We start from the raw sequence: 22,229 nt of genomic DNA on the forward strand, positions 1-22,229 counted from the left end.
GCGGGAGAGAGAGAGAGAGAGATGGAAGGAAGGAGGGAGAGATAGAGGGCGGGAGAGGGAGAGAGAGATGGAAGGAAGGAGGGAGAGATAGAGGGCGGGAGAGAGAGAGATGGAAGGAAGGAGGGAGAGATAGAGGGCGGGAGAGAGAGAGAGATGGAAGGAAGGAGGGAGAGATAGAGGGCGGGAGAGAGAGAGAGATGGAAGGGAGGGAAAGAGAGGGAGAGAGAGGGAGATGGAAGGAAGGAGGGAGAAATGGAGGGAGAGAGAGAAATGGAAGGGAGAGATAAATAGAGAGAGATGGAAGGAAGGAGGGAGGGAGAAATGGAGGGAGAGAGAGAGATGGAAGGAGGGAGAGATAAATAGAGAGAGATGGAAGGAAGGAGGGAGGAAGAGGAGGGGAGGGAAGGGAGGGAGAGAAGAGAGAGAGGGAGGGAGAGAAGGAGAGAGGGGAGGAGTGAGTGTTAGTTCAAGGTGGGGCATGTTCCAGGGTAGGTTGCTCAATGTCTGTTTGAACACACCAGAGGTGACACGTATGTGTGTTGGGTGGGAGTCTGGGGGGGGTGGTGGGGTGGTGGTAGGGGGAGTGGGAAAGAGTGGGGGGGTGTGAGTGGAAGGGGAGTTGTGTGAATTTTTCTCTCATCCTGTTGTGAGCCTTTCGTAGACGCTGTGTCTGTGTTTGTGTGTATATATATCTCTCTCTGTGTCTGTCTCTCCCTCCCTCTCTCTGTCTCTCTCTCTCTCTCTGTCTGTCTGTCTCTCCCTCCCTCCCTCTCTCCCTCTCTCTCTGTGTCTCTCTCTCCGTCCCTCCCTCTCTCCCTCTCTCTCTGTCTCTCTCTCCGTCCCTCCCTCTCTCCCTCTCTCTCTCTGTCTGTCTGTCTCTCACTCCCTCTCTCTCTCTGTCTCTCTCTCCCTCCCTCCTTCCCTCTCTCTCTCTCTCTCCCTCCCTCTCCACCTCTCTCCCTCCCTCTCTCTGTCTGTCTGTCTCTCCCTTCCTCCCTCCCTCTCTCCCTTTCTCTCTGTCTCTCTCTCCCTCTCTCTGTGTCTCTCTCGCCCCCTCTCTCTCCCTCCCTCTCTCTCTCTCTCTCTGTCTCTCTCTTCCTCCCTCCCTCTCTCCCTCTCTCTCTCTGATCATATATATGTGTTTGTGAGTGTGCGTGTATATTTGTGCATTTATGTGTGATTGTGACTCTGTGTGTGTGTGTGTGTGTGTGTGTGTGTGTGTGTGTGTGTGTGTGTGTGACATGTTCTTTTTTTTTTCTTTTCCCTTTTTTTCCCATGTCAGGTTTATTGCGTTGTGATGTTAATGAGACGTGAAAGTAGAAAAAAAAAAAGAAACGAAAAAAATCGTAAGAAAAAAAAACAAACAAAAAAAACACCACACGTACACAAATTGTAGGCAGAAAATGTAAATGTCGAGTCAGTTTCGTTCAGTTTGAAACACTGACACGCGCGCGCACACACACACACACACACACACACACACACACACACACCCTCCACCCAAGTCAAACACACAGACCATGTAAGCAAACACGTAAGGTCGGAGCTGTTCAGTTTGGGTTCACTCTGACATACTGTACTGCTGTGTGTGTGTGTGTGTGTGTGTGCGTGTGGGCGCGCGCGCGTGTGGGCGCGCGCGCGCGCGCGTGTGTGTCTCTCTCTGTCTCTCCCTCTCTCTCTACCTGTCACTGTCTCCCCCTCTCTCTCTGTCTCTCTGTCTCTCCCTCTCCCTCTCTCTCTGTGTGTCTCTCTGTCTGTCTCTCTCTCTCTCTGTCTCTCCCTCTCCTCTCTCTCTGTCTCTGTCTCTCCCTCTGTCTCTCTCTGTCTCTCCTTCTCTCTCTCTCTGTCTCTCCCTCTCTCTCTCTCTCTCTCCCTTCTCTCTCTCTCTCTCTGTCTCTCCCTCTCTGTCTGTCTCTCTTTCCCTCCCTCCCTCTCTCTCTCCCTCCCTCTCTCTCTCTCTCTCTCAGTGTGTGTAAAAGAGGTTCGGCTGCAAAGTTGGATGGTCATATGTTCGAATGACTACTATGCTTGAGAAATATGGAATATGTTGTATTAATGTCGTGGGTGCGAATGTATGAGTGTTTATGCGTTTATGAATATGTACTTGTTATTTCCCCTTATTTCTCGTTTTGCTTTCTCTTTTCGTCGTTTGCTAAAATAAGCTGAATAATCCCCCTTGGCACCAGAGCTGCAAAGCGCTATTTGTCAATGAAAAAATTGTCTTGTCTTGTCTTGTCTTGTCTCTCTCTCTCCCCTCTCTCTCTCTCTCTATCTATCTATCTATCTCCCTCCCTCTCTCTCTCACTCTGTTATTCTGTCTCTCCCCCCTCTCTCTCTCCCCTCTTTCACTCTCTCACCATCTCTCTCTCCCTCTCTCTCTCTCACTCTCTTTCACTCTCTCTGTCCCTCCTTCCCCTCCTCTCTCTCTCCCTCTCTCTGCTTCCCTCTCTCAGTCTCTCTCTCTCCCCTCTCTCCCTCTCCTTCACTCTCTCAGTCTCTCTCTCTCTCTTTGTCTCTCTCTCCCCCTCTCTCTCTCCCTCTCTCTCTTTCACTCTCTCTCTCCCTCTTTCTCTCTCTTTCACTCTCTCTCTCTTTCCACCCTCTCTCTCTCCCTCGCTCTGCCTCCTCTCTCAGTCTCTCTCTCTCTCTCTGTCTCTCTCTTCCTCTCTCTTCCCCCACTCTCTCTCTCTCCCCCTCTCTCTCTCTCCCCTCTCTCTCTATCTCTCCCTCTCTCTCTCCCCCTGCCTCTCTATCTCCCTCTCTCTGCCTCCCTCTCTCAGTCTCCCTCTCTGTCTCCCTCTCTGTCTCTCTCTGTGTCTCTCTCCTTCTCTCTCCCCCCCCTCTCTCTCTCCCTCTCTCTCCCCCTTCTCTCTCTCTCTCTCTCTCTCTCAGTCGCAAGGGGGATGCACATGCACACGTAGTATTACAAAAGAGCGGGTGCACACACACACACACACACACACACACACACACACACACACACACACACACACACAGACATTGACACACGCACGCGCTCGCACAGCATGAGCACACACACACACACACACACACACACACACACACACACACACACACACACACACACACAGAGTTGTACACAGACAGCCACACACACACACACACACACACACACACACACAGAGTTGTACACAGACAGCCACACACACACACACACACACACACACACACACAGAGTTGTACACAGACAGCCACACACACACACACACACACACACACACACACACACACACACACACACAGAGATGTACACAGACAGCCACACACACACACACACACACACACACACACACACACACAGAGTTGTACACAGACAGCCACACACACACACACACACACACACACACACACACACAGTTGTACACAGACAGCCAGACACACACACACACACACACACACACACACACACACACACGGAGACAGACAAATGCACGGAGGGAAACAGAGACAGACAGAGTTGGACGGATTGTTTATCTCATCAAAAAAAGAAAAAAGAAAAAAAAAAGGAGCGTCAGAAAATATGCTTCTGAAAAAGAAAAGAAAAGAAAAATAAAGACATTTCGCCACAAACAGCATTCCACGTATGGTGAAATGACAAGTGATCGGCTCCAGTTTGAGAAAATGGATATCGTTAGTGACACATGATTCGTCGTAAATTCACACTGTAAAGTATTACACCAATACGTCATGTGAGAGAGAGAGAGAGAGAGAGAGAGAGAGAGAATGACAATGACAAATGTTTTATTGAGGGCAGAATGGATAAGCTGGAAGCTTCTTTACACCATGCCCTCACACATGCATACACATACATACGCACAATAATCATAGTAGATGTGAATAAATAAATGACATGAAACAAATCAAATAGAGGATAATAAATACATAGATAAATAAAAGCATACAATTACGGAAAACTTCATGAGAGAGAGAGAGAGAGAGAGGGGGAGAGAGAGAGAGAGAGAGAGGGAGAGAGAGAGAAAGAGAGAGAGAGAGAGGGAGAGAGAGAGAGAGAGAGAGATAGGACAATTATTCGGTTGGAATATGGGAGGGGAGACAACTATTCAATGAGCGAACTTCTAAAAATAACTGAAGTCGAATAAGCATGGACATTCTTTTTTCCCGTCTTCTCTTTTTCCCCAACCAGCCCACAGGTTTAAAAAAAAGAAAAAAAGGGAAGAAATTAAAATGTTCACAAAACAACACAGTGGAATCGAAGCACCGACAGGACATTTTGACAAATTCAAACATTTCAAATGTAATGGAGAACACCCACCTACTTTAATTACTCAGGCCAACAGCCCCTACCATGAGGATATTAAGAATTAACATTGTAGAAAGTAAAAGAATAAATAAATAATAGATAGATAGATAAATAGATAAATAAATAAAATCATATGGGAATCTGATTTCATTCACAAATTGCCACGTGTAAATTTAGTCAACACACACACACACACACGTTTTGAAAAAGTCATAATTTTACTTTGTGTGGGTCGGATGACATGACCAACACGCACGCACGCACACAGACAGACAGACAGACAGGAAGAGACAAGTATTAATTACGCGTGGGTTGGAACGGGGAAGGGTTGAGGTCTAGATCAGTGTAGACACGCCCCAAATTTCACCCAGCTGTTGTTGTATTGGAGCGACTGTGCGACAATGAAGTATGTGTTATGGACACACGCGCGCGCACACACACACACACCACAGCTGCACGAACGCGCGCACGTACGCACACACACCACAGCTGCATGAACGCGAGCGCGCGCATACACACACACACACACACACACACCAGCCGCACGAATGCATACACAGACATAAACACATACCAGAACTGCACAGATGGGCGCGCGCGCACACACACACACACACATCATAATCATTGTTGTTATTATTATTATTCACATGTATGTGTTCGTGCGGCTCTGGTGTGTTTGAAAATATATATGTGTGTGCGTGCGTGCGTGTGTGTGTGACTGTGCGTGTTTATCCTGTCCCTTAGGATGACATCAAAGAGCAGAGACGGAAGTTACGTCAGCAGAGTGACGTCAGGAGGGACCCGGCGCGCATGGCGGAACTACGTCACAAGTTCGTGGAGCAGTGCAAGAAGTATTTCGGCGTGCCGTATGCCAGAAAATACTGGGCTAAAGACAGTGAGTGTTGCCGTGTTGAGAAGGTTGTCTTGAAGAGGTTTCAGTTTCAGTTTTCAGTATCAGTAGCTCAAGGAGGCGTCACTGCATTCGGACAAATCCATATACGCTACACCACATCTGCACAAGCAGATGCCTGACCAGCAGCGTAACCCAACGCGCTTAGTCAGGCCTTGAGAAGAAGAAGAAAAAAAAAAGGTCAATAAATAATAGATAAATACATAAAAAAGCCTAATAATAATAATACATATAAGGCGCAAAAACTTGATGAAGTCAACTATAAGCGTACATTAAATAAATAAATACATAAATAAATAATAATAATTTAAATAAAAAAAAAATGGTGGCAGAGTGGGTAAGACGCTCAGCTGCCAATACAGAGAGTCCGTGAGGGTGTGGGTTCGAATCCCGCTCTCGCCCTTTCTCCCAAGTTTGACTAGAAACTCAAACCGAGCGTCTTGTCCACTGAGACGACTGAAGAACCGAGGTCCCGTGTGCAGCACGCGTGTGGCGCACTGTAAAAGAACCCATGGCAACAAAAAGTTGTTGTCCTCTGGCAAATTTATGTAAAAAGAACTCCACTCTGACTGGCAAACAAGTATTATTATAAGCATGCACTCAAGGCCTGACAAGCGCGCTACGTCAAGCTACTGTTAGGCATCTGCCTTATATATATATATATATATATATATATATATATAGATAGATAGATAGATAGATAGATAGATATATAACTCGGAAGTGTTTTAATGGATGAAGGCCATAGCTCGCATCACATACATAGTAAATGATTTATACAAAAAGAAAACAAACAAGAGAGGCAAGGCCTTCAAGACTCACTTGTGATAAATTAAGTCCCCTAGCATTAATTACAGAGTAATTTCCCTTCTTTACTATCTGCACCAAAACGTCTGCAAAATAAATAAAACTTCCATGCTTAGCAAAAGAAGTTCCTGTTTGAACAAAAAATGATAATAATGACTGCTCTTGTTGTTGGGTCAGAATATCAGATCAAAGTGCCAAGTTTAGAGAATACCAAAAATATAAATATAACAGTAAATGCAGTTTGCATATAATTAGGCTTCATTTTTTAAATTTTTTTTGTGCCCATCCCAGAGGTGCAATATTGTTTTAAACAAGATGACTGGAAAGAAGTGAATTTTTCCTTTTTTTATGCCTAATTTGGTGTCAACTGACAAAGTATTTGCACAGAAAATGTCAATGTTAAAGTTTACCACGGACACACACACACACAGACACAGACACACACACACACACACACACACACACACATACAGAGACAACCGAACACCGGGTTAAAACACAGACTCACTTTGTTTACACAAATGAGTCAAAAACGACCTATTACATGAAGACCGGAATACAGGGGTGATTATATGTATGCATAAAACCCCGGAAATGTTTTATTTGGAAAAGGCCAGAGCCCCAATCAATTACGTAGCAGATGGTTAGAAATAATTACCTAGTTTCATGAAAGCAGGGGTGAATACTTACATACGATTTTACTTAACTGCCCACCTACCTACCAACTGCGTGCGTGCGTACGTACTTACTTCAAGTGCTTATTTACTTTCTTACTCACTTGATATATATATATATATATATATATATATATATATATATATATATATATATATATATATATATATCTATATCTATCTATCTATATATATATATATATATTCAGACAGACACACGCACACACAGAGATAAATACACACACGCACGCACACACACACACACACACACAGATATATATATATATATATATATATGTGTGTGTGTGTGTGTGTGTGTGTGTGTGTGTGTGTGAGAGAGAGAGAGAGAGAGAGAGAGTACGTGCAATTGTCTGTCATTATTAGTTCACACACGTATACGCTCTCGAGCGCTCATACCCACTCATACACAGTCACACTCGCACACACACACACACACACACACACACACACACACACACACACACACACACACACATACATACACACGCAGGAACGCAAGAACACAGCGAGACATGTGAAGGGAGAGAACTGATGGAAACCAAACTGTTCACATCCCTCTCTGTCTATCTCCCTTTATGTCCTCTCTTTCTTCATCTGTCGCTTTCTCTTTTCATTCTCTGTCTCGCTTTCCCAGCTGTCTCTGTCTCTCTTCTCTTTCTCACGTAATGTCGGTCTCTCTCTGTTTCTCCCTGTCTCTGTCTCTCTCTGTCTCTCTCGCTATGTGTCTCTGTCTCTCTGTTTCTTTCAAACACACTCATCCCCCCTCTCTCTCCCCCCTCCTCTCTCTCCCTCCTCCCCTCTCTCTCCCTCCCTCTCTCTCTCTCTCTCTTTCCCTCCCCCCCTCTCTCTGCCCATATCTGTGTGTTTCTCTGTCTCTCGTTTCTCACCAGTTTCCTCGGCTGGTTAACCATTCTCACTCCACTGATTAAAATTTTCTGTTTTTTTTTTTTTTTTCCCTCATCGCCGGAATACAACTCTCCCATTTTTTGGGGCTGCTGTTTTCATCAGTCTCAGCCCCAACAATTTCCGTCATTTTCTGTTTTATTTTTTCCTCAGCGCCAGAATACGAGACTGACTACTATCACCCCATCAAATGTCTGTCCTATTTCCCCACAACGCCAAAATACTACTCCCCCATCTTCCTGGACTACTGCGGACTTGGTATTACCACTCACTCCATTTTCTGTCAAGACTAATTACCATCACCCCATCAATTTTCCCACACACGCCGAACACAAGACTGGTCACCATCACCCCCTCAATTTCCCCAGAACCCAAACACAAGACTGGTTACCATCACCCCATCAATTTCCCCCACATCCCGAACAGAAGACTAGTTACCATCACCCCATCAATTTCCCCCACATCCCGAACACAAGACTAGTTACCATCACCCCATCAATTTCCCCAGAACCCAAACACAAGACTGGTTACCATCACCCCATCAATTTCCCCCACATCCCGAACACAAGACTAGTTACCATCACCCCATCAATTTTCCCCACAGCCCGAACACAAGACTAGTTACCATCACCCCATCAATTTTCCCCACAGCCCGAACACAAGACTAGTTACCATCACCCCATCAATTTTCCCACAGCCCGAACACAAGACTAGTTACCATCACCCCATCAATTTTCCCCACATCCCGAACACAAGACTAGTTACCATCACCCCATCAATTTTCCCCAGAACCCAAACACAAGACTAGTTACCATCACCCCATCAATTTTCCCCACAGCCCGAACACAAGACTAGTTACCATCACCCCATCAATTTTCCCAACGGCCGAACACAAGACTAGTCACCATCACCCCATCAATTTTCCCCACATCCCGAACACAAGACTAGTCACCATCACCCCATCAATTTTCCCCAGAACCCAAACACAAGACTAGTTACCATCACCCTATCAATTTTCCCCACAGCCCGAACACAAGACTAGTTACCATCACCCCATCAATTTTCCCAACGGCCGAACACAAGACTAGTTACCATCACCCCCTCAATTTCCCTACAGCCCAAACACAAGACTAGTTACCATCACCCCATCAATTTTCACACAGCCCGAACACAAGACTAGTTACCATCACCCTCTCATTTTCCTCACAGCCCGAACACAAGACTAGTTACCATCACCCCCTCAATTTCCCTACAGCCCGAACACAAGACTAGTTACCATCACCCCATCAATTTTCCCCAGAACCCAAACACAAGACTAGTCACCATCACCCCATCAATTTTCACACAGCCCGAACACAAGACTAGTTACCATCACCCTCTCATTTTCCTCACAGCCCGAACACAAGACTAGTTACCATCACCCCCTCAATTTCCCTACAGCCCGAACACAAGACTAGTTACCATCACCCCATCAATTTTCCCCAGAACCCAAACACAAGACTAGTTACCATCACCCCATCAATTTCCCCCACATCCCGAACACAAGACTAGTTACCATCACCCCATCAATTTCCCCAGAACCCAAACACAAGACTAGTTACCATCACCCCATCAATTTCCCACATCCCGAACACAGATGGTCTCCTATCCTGTCCCTTAGGATGACATCAAAAAGAGACGGAAGTTACTCAGCAAGTGCGTCAGGAGGGACCCGGCGCGCAGGCGAACTACGTCACAAGTTCGTGGACAGTGCAAGAAGTATTTCGCGTGCCGATGCCAGAAAATACTGGGCAAAGACATGAGTTGCCGTGACGAAGGTTGTCTGAAGAGGTTCAATTCAGTTTCCATACCGTACTCAAGAGGCGTTCACGCATCGACAAATCCATATACCTACACCACATCTCACAAGCAATGCTGTACCATCACGTAACCCAACGCCTAGTCCAGGCCTGAGAACAAAACGAAGAAAAAAGGTGAATAATAACATAATTTCACAAAAGCCAAATAAAATGGTACAATAAGGCGCAAAAACTTGATAAGTCAACTATAACGCATTAATAAATAAATACTAATAATACATAATAATTACATAAAAAAAATGGTGGAGAGTGGTAAGACGCCCAGCTGCCAAACACAGAGATCCGGAGGGTGTGGTTCGATCCACTCTCGCCCTTTCTCCCAAGTTTGACTAGAAACCAAACCGAGCGTCTTGTCCACTGAGACACTGAAGAACCGAGTCCATTGTGCAGCACGCGTAGTGCGCACTGTAAAGAAACCATGGCACACAAATTGTTGTCCTCTGGCAAATTTAAAAAGAACTCCACTCTGATTGCAAACCAATTAATTTACGTCACATCAAGGCCTGAAACAAGACGCGCTAGTCATCTACTGTCAGCATCGCCTTATTATATATATTCCCATCAGTATATAATAATAGAAATAGTAGATAGATACCTTATAACTCGAAGTGTTTAATGGAAGGCCCATAGCTCGCACACAACAAGTAATGATTATCAAAAGAAAACAAACAAGGATGCAAGGCCTTCAAGACTCATTGTGTATCAAGTCCCCTAGCATAATTACAAGTATTCCTTTTTACTATCTAGCACCAAAACGTCTGCAAATAAATAAAACTTCCAGCTTCAAAGAGTTCCTGTTGAAACAAACAATGATATAATCAGACTGCTCTTGTTGTTGGTCAACCACAGCCGAATCACAAGCCAAGTTACACAATCACCCAACAATTTTACACACACCCAAACAAAATGACAGTTGACATTATTAGGCCTCATTCTTAATTTTTTGCCCACACCGAAGTCACATATTGTTTTAAACAAGATGACGGAAGAAGTGAATTTTTCCCTATTTATGCCTAATTGGGTCAACTGACAAAGATTTGCACCAAATGTCAATGTAAGTTTCCCACGACACACACACACACAGACATTAACCACACCCACAACACACACACACACATCGAAGACAACGAACCGGTTAACACACAACTCACTTTGTTACACAATGATCCCAAAAACGACCTCAAGACCGAATACAGGGTGATTATGTATGCATCAACCCTCGAAATGTTTTTTTGGAAAGCCAGAGCCCAAATCAATACTAGCAGATGGTTAGAAATAATACCATAATTTTGCCAGCAGCGTTGAATACACAACGATATTACCTAACTGCCCACCACCTACCAACTCTAGCTGGCCGTACATACATCAAGTGCTTATTTACATTCTTACTCCACTATTATATAATACGATATATAAATATTATAATATATAAACTATATATATATAATTATACTAGCTATAATTCAAGACAGCACACGCACACACCAGATAAATCACATCACCACCACACACCACAACACACAGATATATAATATAAATATACTGTGTAGTGTGTGTGTGTGTTGTGTGTGAGAAGAGAGCCGAGAGAGAGAGAGTACGTGCAATGTCGTCTATTATCACCACATTAACGCTCACGAGCGCCCAACCCACTATACCAGTCACACTCGCACACACACACATTCACACACACACACACAACACACAACACACACCATCACACACACATACATTTTCACCAGGAACGCAAACACAGCGAGACATGGAAGGTTACCACGAGGAAACCAAACTGTTCCCGTCCACCTCTCGTCATCCAAACTTTATGTCTACTCTTTCTTCATCTGCCTTTCTCATTTCTTCTCTGTCTCGCTTCCAGCTGTCACTGCATCCTCTCTCTCACTATGTCGTTCACTGTTCCCTGACCAGCTACCCTCTTCCTCTCGCATTGTCTCTGTCCTCAGTTTCTTTCAACACACACTCATCCCTCTCTCTCACCCCTCCATCTCTCTCACCTCCTCCCCTCTCTTCTCCCTCTCTCCTCTCTCTTTCCCTCCCCCCTCTCTCGCCCATGATCTGTGTTCATTCTCTGTCTCTCGTTCTACATTTCTGTGTACACCATCACCCTGATAAAAGATGTTACCTATTTTTTTTTTTTTCACCCTCATTTCGCCCGAATACAACACCAAGAGGCTGCTGTTTTCATCATCTCACCCCATCAATTTCCCTCATTTTCTGTTATTTTCAGCGCCAGAATACGAGACTGACTACTATCACCCCATCAAATGTCTGTCCTATTTCCCCACAACGCCAAAATACTACTCCCCATCTTCCTGGACTACTGCGGACTTGGTATTACCACTCACTCCATTTTCTGTCAAGACTAGTTACCATCACCCCATCAATTTTCCCACACACGCCGAACACAAGACTGGTTACCATCACCCCCTCAATTTCCCCAGAACCCAAACACAAGACTAGTTACCATCACCCCATCAATTTTCCCACAGCCCAAACACAAGACTGGTTACCATCACCCCATCAATTTCCCCCACAGCCCGAACACAAGACTAGTTACCATCACCCCATCAATTTCCCCCAGAACCCAAACACAAGACTAGTTACCATCACCCCATCAATTCCCCCCACAGCCCGAACACAAGACTGGTTACCATCACCCCCTCAATTTCCCCAGAACCCAAACACAAGACTAGTTACCATCACCCCATCAATTTTCCCACACACGCCGAACACAAGACTGGTTACCATCACCCCATCAATTTTCCCTACTGTCCGAACACAAGACTAGTTACCATCACCCCATTTTCCCCACAGCCCGAACACAAGAGTAGTCACCATCACCCCCTCAATTTCCCCCACACCCCGAACACAAGACTGGTTACCATCACCCCATCAATTTCCCCCACACCCCGAACACAAGACTGGTTACCATCACCCCATTTTCCCCACATCCCGAACACAAGACTAGTCACCATCACCCCATCAATTTCCCCACAGCCCAAACACAAGACTAGTTACCATCACCCCATCAATTTCCCCACATCCCGAACACAAGACTAGTTACCATCACCCCATTTTCCCCACATCCCGAACACAAGACTAGTTACCATCACCCCCATTTTCCCCCACAGCCCAACACAAGACTAGTTACCATCACCCCATTTTCCCCACAGCCCGAACACAAGACTAGTTACCATCACCCCATCAATTTTCCCCCAGAACCCAAACACAAGACTAGTTACCATCACCCCATCAATTTCCCCCACATCCCGAACACAAGACTAGTTACCATCACCCCATCAATTTCCCCCACATCCCGAACACAAGACTAGTTACCATCACCCCATCAATTTTCCCTACAGCCCGAACACAAGACTGGTTACCATCACCCCATCAATTTCCCCCACATCCCGAACACAAGACTAGTTACCATCACCCCATCAATTTTCCCTACAGCCCGAACACAAGACTGGTCACCATCACCCCATCAATTTTCCCCACAGCTCCAGAATACATCCAGCCCATTTTCCAGGACTGCTGTGGATTCATCAGTCCCTACCCCAATAATTTTCTGTCCTGATATTCTCACAGCGCCAGAATAGAAGCCTGATCATTATCACCCCCTCAAATTTCTGTCCTATTTCCCCCTCAATGGCCGAATACAACTCTCATGTTTTCCTGGACTGCTGTAGATTCATCATTATCACGCCAGTATTTTTTTCCCCCACCTAAATGCCAGAATACATGACTGGTTGTTACCATCCTCTCAAATACGTTAAAATGATTTAACGCAGTTTGTAATTTTCAGCGACGAGCTCATTAATACTGACCCTGTTCAGGTGACTTTAATTAAGATTATAAATTCAGCGTAAATAGTCAACACTTCATTTTATACTCATTAGAAAGTAGGTGTTGAGGTCTTTCTTTTGCATCTTATCCGACGTAAATCGGTTCAGGAATCATTTAGCAATCTATCACTGAACACCTTGTAAGAAACACAGTTGTCGGTTTTGGCCTGATTATGGCCGATCTGCTTCGCAGCACACGTGATTGTCTTTGTAGTTCGCTTAACCTGCATAAATTGGCAGAGCAAGTAATGAGTGGTCACTTCATACCTGAGCCAGCCCGTGGCCAGAGCCTGCTCTCTTTCTCTCTTGCTGTGTCGCGAGCAGTGTGTGTGTCGTGTGTGTCCCCACAACGGCCGACATCTCACTACGTATCACTGCACTGTCTTCTCTGTTTCTGTCCTATTTTCTGCAGAGCCAGAATACAACTCCCCCATCTTCCTGGACTGTTGTGTGAAGGTTCATCAGTCTTACCACAATGATTTTCTGTCTAATTTTCCCACAGCGGCAGAATACAGCTCCCCCATAGACTGTTGTGGATTTATCAGTCTCGCATCACTCCAATAATTCTCAGTTCTTTTTTCCCCCACAACGCCAGAACCAAAGACTGGGTATTACCATCCCCTTTAATTCGTTTCCATAGCACCAGAATGCAACTCTCCGATCTTCCTGGAGTGTGGCGGACTGTTTGTTTTCACCCCCGTTCATTTCTGACCTGTCTCCCACAGCTGCAGAATACAAAACTGGGTATTATCACCCCTTCGCTTTTTGTTTGTTTGTTTGTTGTTGTTTTTTCACAGCGCCAGAATATAGCTGCACCATTTTGCTGGACTGCTGTAAATTCATCAGTCTCACCCCAATACATTTATGTCCAATTTTCTGACACTGTCATATCGCCAGAATACAAGACTGGGTATTATCACCTCTTCGTTTTTTTGTTTTGTTTTGTTTTTTTGTTTTTTTCACAGCGCCAGAATATAGCTGCACCATTTTGCTGGACTGCTGTAAATTCATCAATATCACGCCAGTAAGTTTATGTCCAATTTTCTGACACTGTCGTATCGCCAGAATAAAAGACTGGGTATTATCACTCCCTCAGTGTTTCTGCACAGCACCAAAATACAACTCCCCCGATTTCCTGGACTGCTAGTTTCATCAGTCTCGCCTTACCCCAATAGTTGTCCATACTATTTCCCCCTCAGCTCTAGAATACAAGACTGGGTATTATCACCCTTTTAATTTTATCCCACACCTCCAGAATACAAGACTGGGTATTACCACCCCTTCAATTTTATTCCACAGCTCCAGAATACAAAACTGGGTATTATCACCCCTTCAATTTTATTCCACAGCTCCAGAAACAAGACTGGTTATTATCACCCCTTCAGGTTTCCCCACACCTCTAGAATACAAAACTGTGTATTACCACCACTTCAATTTTATCCCACAGCTTCAGAATACAAGACTGGGTATTACCACCCCTTCAATTTTATCCCACAGCTCCAGAATACAAAACTGGGTATTACCACCCCTTCAATTTGATCCCGCAGCTCCAGAATACAAAACTGGGTATTACCACCCCTTCAATTTGATCCCACAGCTCCAGAATAAGAGACCGGGTATTACCACCCCTTCAATTTTATCCCACAGCTCCAGAATACAAAACTGGGTATTACCACCCCTTCAATTTTATCCCACAGCTCCAGAAACAAGACTGGGTATTATCACCCCTTCAATTTTATTCCACAGCTCCAGAATACAAAACTGGGTATTACCACCCCTTCAATTTTATCCCACAGCTCCAGAATACAACACTGGGTATTTCCACCCCTTAAATTTTATCCCACAGCTCCAGAATAAGAGACTGGGTATTTCCACCCCTTCAATTTGATCCCACAGCTCCAGAATAAGAGACCGGGTATTACCACCCCTTCAATTTTATCCCACAGCTCCAGAATACAAAACTGGGTATTACCACCCCTTCAATTTTATCCCACAGCTCCAGAATACAAGACTGGGTATTATCACCCCTTCAGTTTTATCCCACAGCTCCAGAATACAAGACTGGGTATTTCCACCCCTTCAATTTTATCCCACAGCTCCAGAATACAAAACTGGGTATTATCACCCTTTCAATTTTATCCCTCAGCTCCAGAATACAAGACTGGGTATTTCCACCCCTTCAATTTTATCCCACACCTCCAGAATACAAAACTGGGTATTACCACCCCTTCAGGTTTCCCCACACCTCCAGAATACAAAACTGGGTATTATCACCCCTTCAGTTTTATCCGACAGCTTCAGAATACAAGACTGGGTATTACCACCCCTTCAATTTTATTACACAGCTCCAGAAACAAAACTGGGTATTGTCACCTCTTCATTTTTATCCCACAGCTCCAGAATACAAGACTGGGTATTACCACCCCTTCAATTTTATCCCACAGCTCCAGAATACAAGACTGGGTATTACCACCCCTTCAATTTTATCCCACAGCTCCAGAATAAGAGACTGGGTATTACCACCCCTTCAATTTTATCCAACAGCTCCAGAATACAAGACTGGGTATTTCCACCCCTTCAATTTTATTCCTCAGCTCCAGAATACAAAACTGGGTATTACCACCCCTTCAATTTTATCCCACAGCTCCAGAATACAAGACTGGGTATTATCACCCCTTCAGTTTTATCCCACAGCTCCAGAATACAAGACTGGGTATTTCCACCCCTTCAATTTTATCCCACAGCTCCAGAATACAAGACTGGGTATTTCCACCCCTTCAATTTTATCCCTCAGCTCCAGAATACAAAACTGGGTATTATCACCCTTTCAATTTTATCCCTCAGCTCCAGAATACAAGACTGGGTATTTCCACCCCTTCAATTTTATCCCACACCTCCAGAATACAAAACTGGGTATTACCACCCCTTCAGGTTTCCCCACACCTCCAGAATACAAAACTGGGTATTATCACCCCTTCAGTTTTATCCGACAGCTTCAGAATACAAGACTGGGTATTACCACCCCTTCAATTTTATTACACAGCTCCAGAAACAAAACTGGGTATTGTCACCTCTTCATTTTTATCCCACACCTCCAGAATACAAAACTGGGTATTATCACCCCTTCAATTTTATCCCACAGCTCCAGAATACAAAACTGGGTATTACCACCCCTTCAATTTTATCCCACAGCTCCAGAATACAAGACTGGGTATTATCACCCTTTCAATTTTATCCGTCAGCTCCAGAATACAAAACTGGGTATTATCACCCCTTCAATTTTATCCCACACCTCCAGAATACAAAACCGGGTATTACCACCCCTTCAATTTTATCCCACACCTCCAGAATACAAAACTGGGTATTACCACCCCTTCAATTTTATCCCACAGCTCCAGAATACAACACTGGGTATTATCACCCCTTCAGTTTTCCCCACAGCTCCAAAATACAAGACTGGGTATTATCACCCTTTTTGTTTTTCCTATACCTCCAGAGTACAAAACTGGGTATTACCACCCCTTCAATTGTATCCCTCAGCTCCAGAATACAACTCCCCGATCTTTCTGGACTGCTGCGGATTGGTGAGGCAGGTGGTTCGGGATCTGCAAGAAGACTTCGGGTTCCGCATCGGTCCCTGGAACCAGGCCTACATGTTCGACACGCTGCCCATCGCCCTGCAGGAGTCTGAGATGAAGGCTGGGGACCTCGTGTTCATGACTGGCAAATACGTCAACCCGAAAAGTGGGTTGGGTTGGTTGGTTGGTGTGTGTGTGTGTGTGAGCGTGTGTGTGTGTGTGTGTGTGTGTGTGCGTGTGACTGTGTGTGTGTGTGTGTATGTGTGTGTGTGTGTGTGTGTGTGTGTGTGTGTGTGTGTGTGTGTGTGTCTGTGTGCGTGTGTGAATCATCAGAATCATATTTATTTGTCATGAAGCATGGGGACCTGTTTATTTTTGTCTGTCTGATAAGTATAATAATAATAATTTCAAGATTAGGCGTAAATGCTCGTAATAATAATAATAATAATAATAATAATAATAATAATATTTTCAAGATTAGGCGCAGATGCTCGTAATAATAATAATAATAATAATAATAATAATAATAATAATAATAATAATATTTTCAAGATTAGGCGTAAATGCTCGTAATAATAATAATAATAATAATAATAATATTTTCAAGATTAGGCGTAAATGCTCGTAATGATAATAATAATATTAATAATGTTTTCAAGATTAGGCGTAAATACTCGTAATGATAACAATAATAATAATAATAATAATAATTTCAAGATTAGGTGTAGACGCTCGTAATAACAGTAAGAAGAAGAAGAAGATATTTTCAAGATAAGCCGTAAATGCTCGTAATAATAATAATAATGATAATGATGATGATGATGATGACGATTTCAAGATAAGGCGTGAATGCTCGTAATAATAATAATATTAATTATTATTTTTATTATTTCAAGATTAGGCGTAAATGCTGGTAATAATGATAATAGTAATAATGATAATAATGATGATGATAATGATATTTTCAAGATTAGGCGTAAATGCTCGTAATAATAATAATAATATAATAATAATAATGATGATGATGATGATGATGATGATGATGACGATATAGCGGTAGGGTAATGACGTGTTGGTGGCGGTGTGACCCCAGGCAAGAAGCAGCGACACGACATGCTGATGATGATGATGATGATGATGATGACAATATAGCGGTAGGGTAATGACGTGTTGGTGGCGGTGTGACCCAGGCAGGAAGCAGCGCAAGACATGCTGGTGATGATGATGATGATGACGATATAGCGGTAGGGTCATGACGTGTTGGTGGCGGTGTGGCCCCAGGCAAGAAGCAGCGACACGACATGCTGCACGTGGAGGTGTGGCTGGGCCAGGGGGGCCCCCAGACCATCGGGGCCCGCTGGAACAACGGCAAGGTGCAGGTGTTCGAGTCCTACCGCTTCAGCCCCAAGTCCTTCACTGAGGAGCTCTACCACTTCCGGTCCCTGGACACCTGGCTCATGGGGGTCTGCAGGAGGTGATTGGGGGGCGGGGGTGATTGCTGGGTGGGAGGGCTACTCGTTGTCGTTTGTCATCACCCATCCAGTCCACATCAATCAGTTAGTCGTCGTCATCATCATCATCGTCGTTTCCATCAGTCGGTCAGTCGATCTATTTATCAGTCGGCGTCGTCATAATTCTTCTTTTCCTGCTTCCTCGTTGTTGTTTTTATCATCATCATAATCATCATCACCATCAAGTCAACGAATAGTCGTCATTCTTTATCATCATCATCATCATCATCATCATCATCATCATCATCATCCCATACCTATCTATCTACCTACCTATCTACCTGTCTATCTGTCTGTCCACCTATGTATCTACCTACCTGTCTATCTACCTATCTATCTGTCTGTCTGTCTACCTATCTATCTATATATTTATCTATCTATCTGTCTATCTATCTATCCACCTATCTACCTACCTACCCATCTATCTGTCTACCTATCTATCTATTTATCTACCTATCTATCTATCTACCTATCTACCTACGTACCTATCTACCCACCAATCTATCTACCTACCTACCTATCTATATCTACCTATCTATCTACCTACCTACCTATCTCTGCCTATCTACCTACCTGCCTACCTACCTACCATGTTATCTACCTATTTATCTATCTCTCTACCTACCTATCTATCTATATATGTACCTACCTACCTACCTATCTATCTATCTACCTACCTACCTACCTATCTACCTATCTATCTACCTACCTACCTACCTATCTTCCTACCTACCTGTCTACCTACCTACCTACCTACCTACCTACCTACCTATCTACCCACCTACCTACCTACCTACCTACCTACCTATCTACCTACCTACCTACCTACCCACCTACCTACCTACCTACCTACCTACCTATCTACCTACCTACCTACCTACCCACCTACCTACCTACCTACCTACCTGCCTGCCTACCTATCTATCCACCCAGCCATTGCGACGTCCACCCGTGGGGCCTCATCACCTTCACCCCCGGCAAGAAGTCGGTCTTCTTCACCCAGCAACAGGACCTCGGGCAGCAAGACCAGAGGGCCAGCGATGACGATGACGACGACGACGACGACGATGATGATGATGGCGACAACAACGGCGATAAAGAGGATGATGGTGGCTTCAGCGCTCAAAAGCAGGACGAAGGGGAAGGGGAAAGCGGCGATGACTCTCAGTTTCAGTCCACTTCTACTGAGCAGGTGGTTGATTGTGCGCGAGAGAAGGTGTCGGGGTGGACTTGTGTTTTTTTTGTTGTTTGTTTGTTTGTGTGTTTGTTTTGTGTATTTATTCGTGTGTTTGTTTTGTGTATTTATTCGTGTGTTTGTTTTGTCCGTTTATCTGGGTGGTCACGTGTTGATTTGAATAATTATTTCTTTGCTTGCTATTTATGCTTTCCTTAGTTGTTTGTTCGTTTGTTAGTATGTTTGGCATTTGTTTTGTGTATTTGTTGTATCTATTTATCTGGGTAGTTATCTGTTTTGTTTATGTAAACTATTTCTTTGTGAAGCGTGTGTGTGTGTGCGTGTGTGTGTGTGTGTGTGTGTGTGTGTGTGTGCGTGCGTGTGTGTGTGCGCGCGCGCGCTTGGAGCCTACTATGTGAGAAAATTGCGCCATAGATAGTATTGTATATCATTATCATCGTCGTCTTTATGATTTGTTTTCATAACAACGCATTATTATGTATTGTGTTGCATTGCGTTGTATTGTATGGTGTTGCATAGCATTCTATGGTATGGTATTGTGTTATATTTTGCTGTATTGCATCAAACTGTATTGTTTTGTATTGTACTGCGTTCTATTGCATTGTATTGCATCGCATTGTATGGTATGGTATTGTGTTATATTGTGCTGTATTGCATCAAACTGTATTGTTTTGTATTGTATTGTATTACATCGCATTGTATTGTATGGAACTGTATTGCGTTGCGCTGTGTTGTACTGTATTGTATGTAATGGTATGGTATGGTATTGTATGGTATATTATGGTATGGTATTGTATGGTATGATATGATATGGTATGGTTTTGTATTGTATGGTATGATATGGTATGGTATGGTTTTGTATTGTGCTGTGTGGTATTGTATTGTATGGTATTGTATGGTATTGTATTGTATGGTATTTTATGGTATGGTATTGTATGGTATTGTATTGTAATGCATCGCATTGTGTTGTATGGTATGGTATTGTATTGCGTTGTATTGTATTGTATTGTATGGCATTGTATTGTAATGTATTGTATTGTATTGTATTGCGTTGTATTGCATTGCATTGTATTGCATTGCATTGTAATGCATTGTGTTGTGTTGTATTGCATTGCATTGCATTGTATTGCATTGTGTTGTATTGCATTGTATTATATTGCATTGTATTGTATTGTATTGCATTGTATAGTATTGCATTGTATAGTATTGCATTGTATGGTATTGTATTGTATTATATTGCATTGTATTGTATTGCATTGCATTGTATTGCATTGCATTGTATTGTATTGTAATGTATTGTATAGTATTGTATTGTAATGTATTGTATTATATAGTATTGTATTGTATGGTATTGTATTGTATAGTATTGTATAGTTTTGTATTGTATGGTATTGTATTTAATGTATTGTATTGTATTGTATTGTATTGTATTGTATTGTATTGTATCGCATTGTATTGTACGGTACCGCAATGCATTGTGTTGTGATGCATCGCATTCTGTTCCATTTGCCTTGTATATCATTGCACTGTATTGCATTGCATCGCACCCTAACGTCAAAGCTCACAAATACCCCCACACACCCCCTCCCACCCCCTCCCTGTGTTCACGAAGCCACAGACCCCCACCCCCACCACCACCACCGCCTCACCACCACCCCCGACCCCCGCTGGGAAGCACACAGAAAGCCCTGACGACCCAGCACCCTACACGACGACAAACTTCGCGGCGAACAGCACCACGGAATCGTTCGCGTTCGCCTCCCGAAGCCGGCAGGACCCAGACGACACACCAGCGGGCGGGAACGGAGCCGGGGGCACGCTGGGAATCCCGCCGGCGGCGCCGCAGGAGGCCAGACTTGTCGCTGGTGATGATGATGATGATGACAGCGAAACTGCCTTCGCTGCACGTTGTGTTCAACCACCTATTCCAGACTCCTCTTGCTACTCCTCCTCATCCTCTTTTGATTCCTCCGTCCATTCCTCTTCTTCTCCTAACAGTCTTCCTGCTGTCGGTGCTCTTCGCGGGGATCCGGTTGATAGTCTTCTTCCTCCTTCAGGGGTTCGTGTTGTTGTTGGTGGTGGTGTTGGTGGTGATGCTGGTGGTGGTGGTGGTGTTGGTGGTGGTGCTGGTGGTGTTGGTGGTGGTGCTGGTGTTGGTGGTGGTGTTGGTGGTGATGCTGGTGGTGTTGGTGAAGTTGTTGAGGAGGAGGAGGGGGAGGGGGAGGGGGAGGGGGATGGTGGCACTACTACTTGCCGTGGTTCTGTCGACGGTTCTAGCGATGCTCCTGTCGGTACTGATGCTGAAAGAGCTCTTCAGGGTGAGGGTGAGAGTTAGGGTGAGGATGAGGGTGAGAGTTAGGGTGAGGATGAGAGTGAGAGTTAGGGGAGAGAGGATGAGTGTGGGAGTTAGGGTGAGGATGAGAGTTAGGGTGAGTATGAGGGTGAGAGTTAGGGGTGAGGATGAGAGTTAGGGTGAGGATGAGGGTGAGAGTTAGGATGAGGGTGGGAGTTAGGGTGAGGATGAGGGTGAGAGTTAGGGTGAGGATGAGAGTTAGGGTGAGGATGAGGGTGGGAGTTAGGGTGAGGATGAGAGTTAGGGCGAGGATGAGGGTGAGAGGGTGAG

The 22,229-nt window shown here is 44.4% G+C and overlaps 1 protein-coding gene across 1 annotated transcript in view; it reads left to right on the forward strand.

Moving 5' to 3' along the window:
- LOC143302031 (uncharacterized) overlaps positions 1-21,928 on the forward strand; it is a 227,060-nt gene extending 205,132 nt beyond the window's left edge. Inside the window, exons 2-7 of the mRNA XM_076616518.1 lie at positions 5,030-5,180; positions 16,863-17,066; positions 18,182-18,374; positions 19,345-19,603; positions 21,219-21,665; positions 21,914-21,928. Of these exons, the coding sequence (XP_076472633.1) occupies positions 5,030-5,180; positions 16,863-17,066; positions 18,182-18,374; positions 19,345-19,603; positions 21,219-21,665; positions 21,914-21,928 (1,269 nt within the window). The remainder of the gene's footprint in view (positions 1-5,029; positions 5,181-16,862; positions 17,067-18,181; positions 18,375-19,344; positions 19,604-21,218; positions 21,666-21,913) is intronic.
- The last annotated feature ends 301 nt before the right edge of the window (positions 21,929-22,229 follow it).

Source organism: Babylonia areolata, chromosome 28 (genome assembly GCF_041734735.1).
Source record: "Babylonia areolata isolate BAREFJ2019XMU chromosome 28, ASM4173473v1, whole genome shotgun sequence".
NCBI classification, from domain to species: Eukaryota; Metazoa; Mollusca; class Gastropoda; order Neogastropoda; family Buccinidae; genus Babylonia; species Babylonia areolata.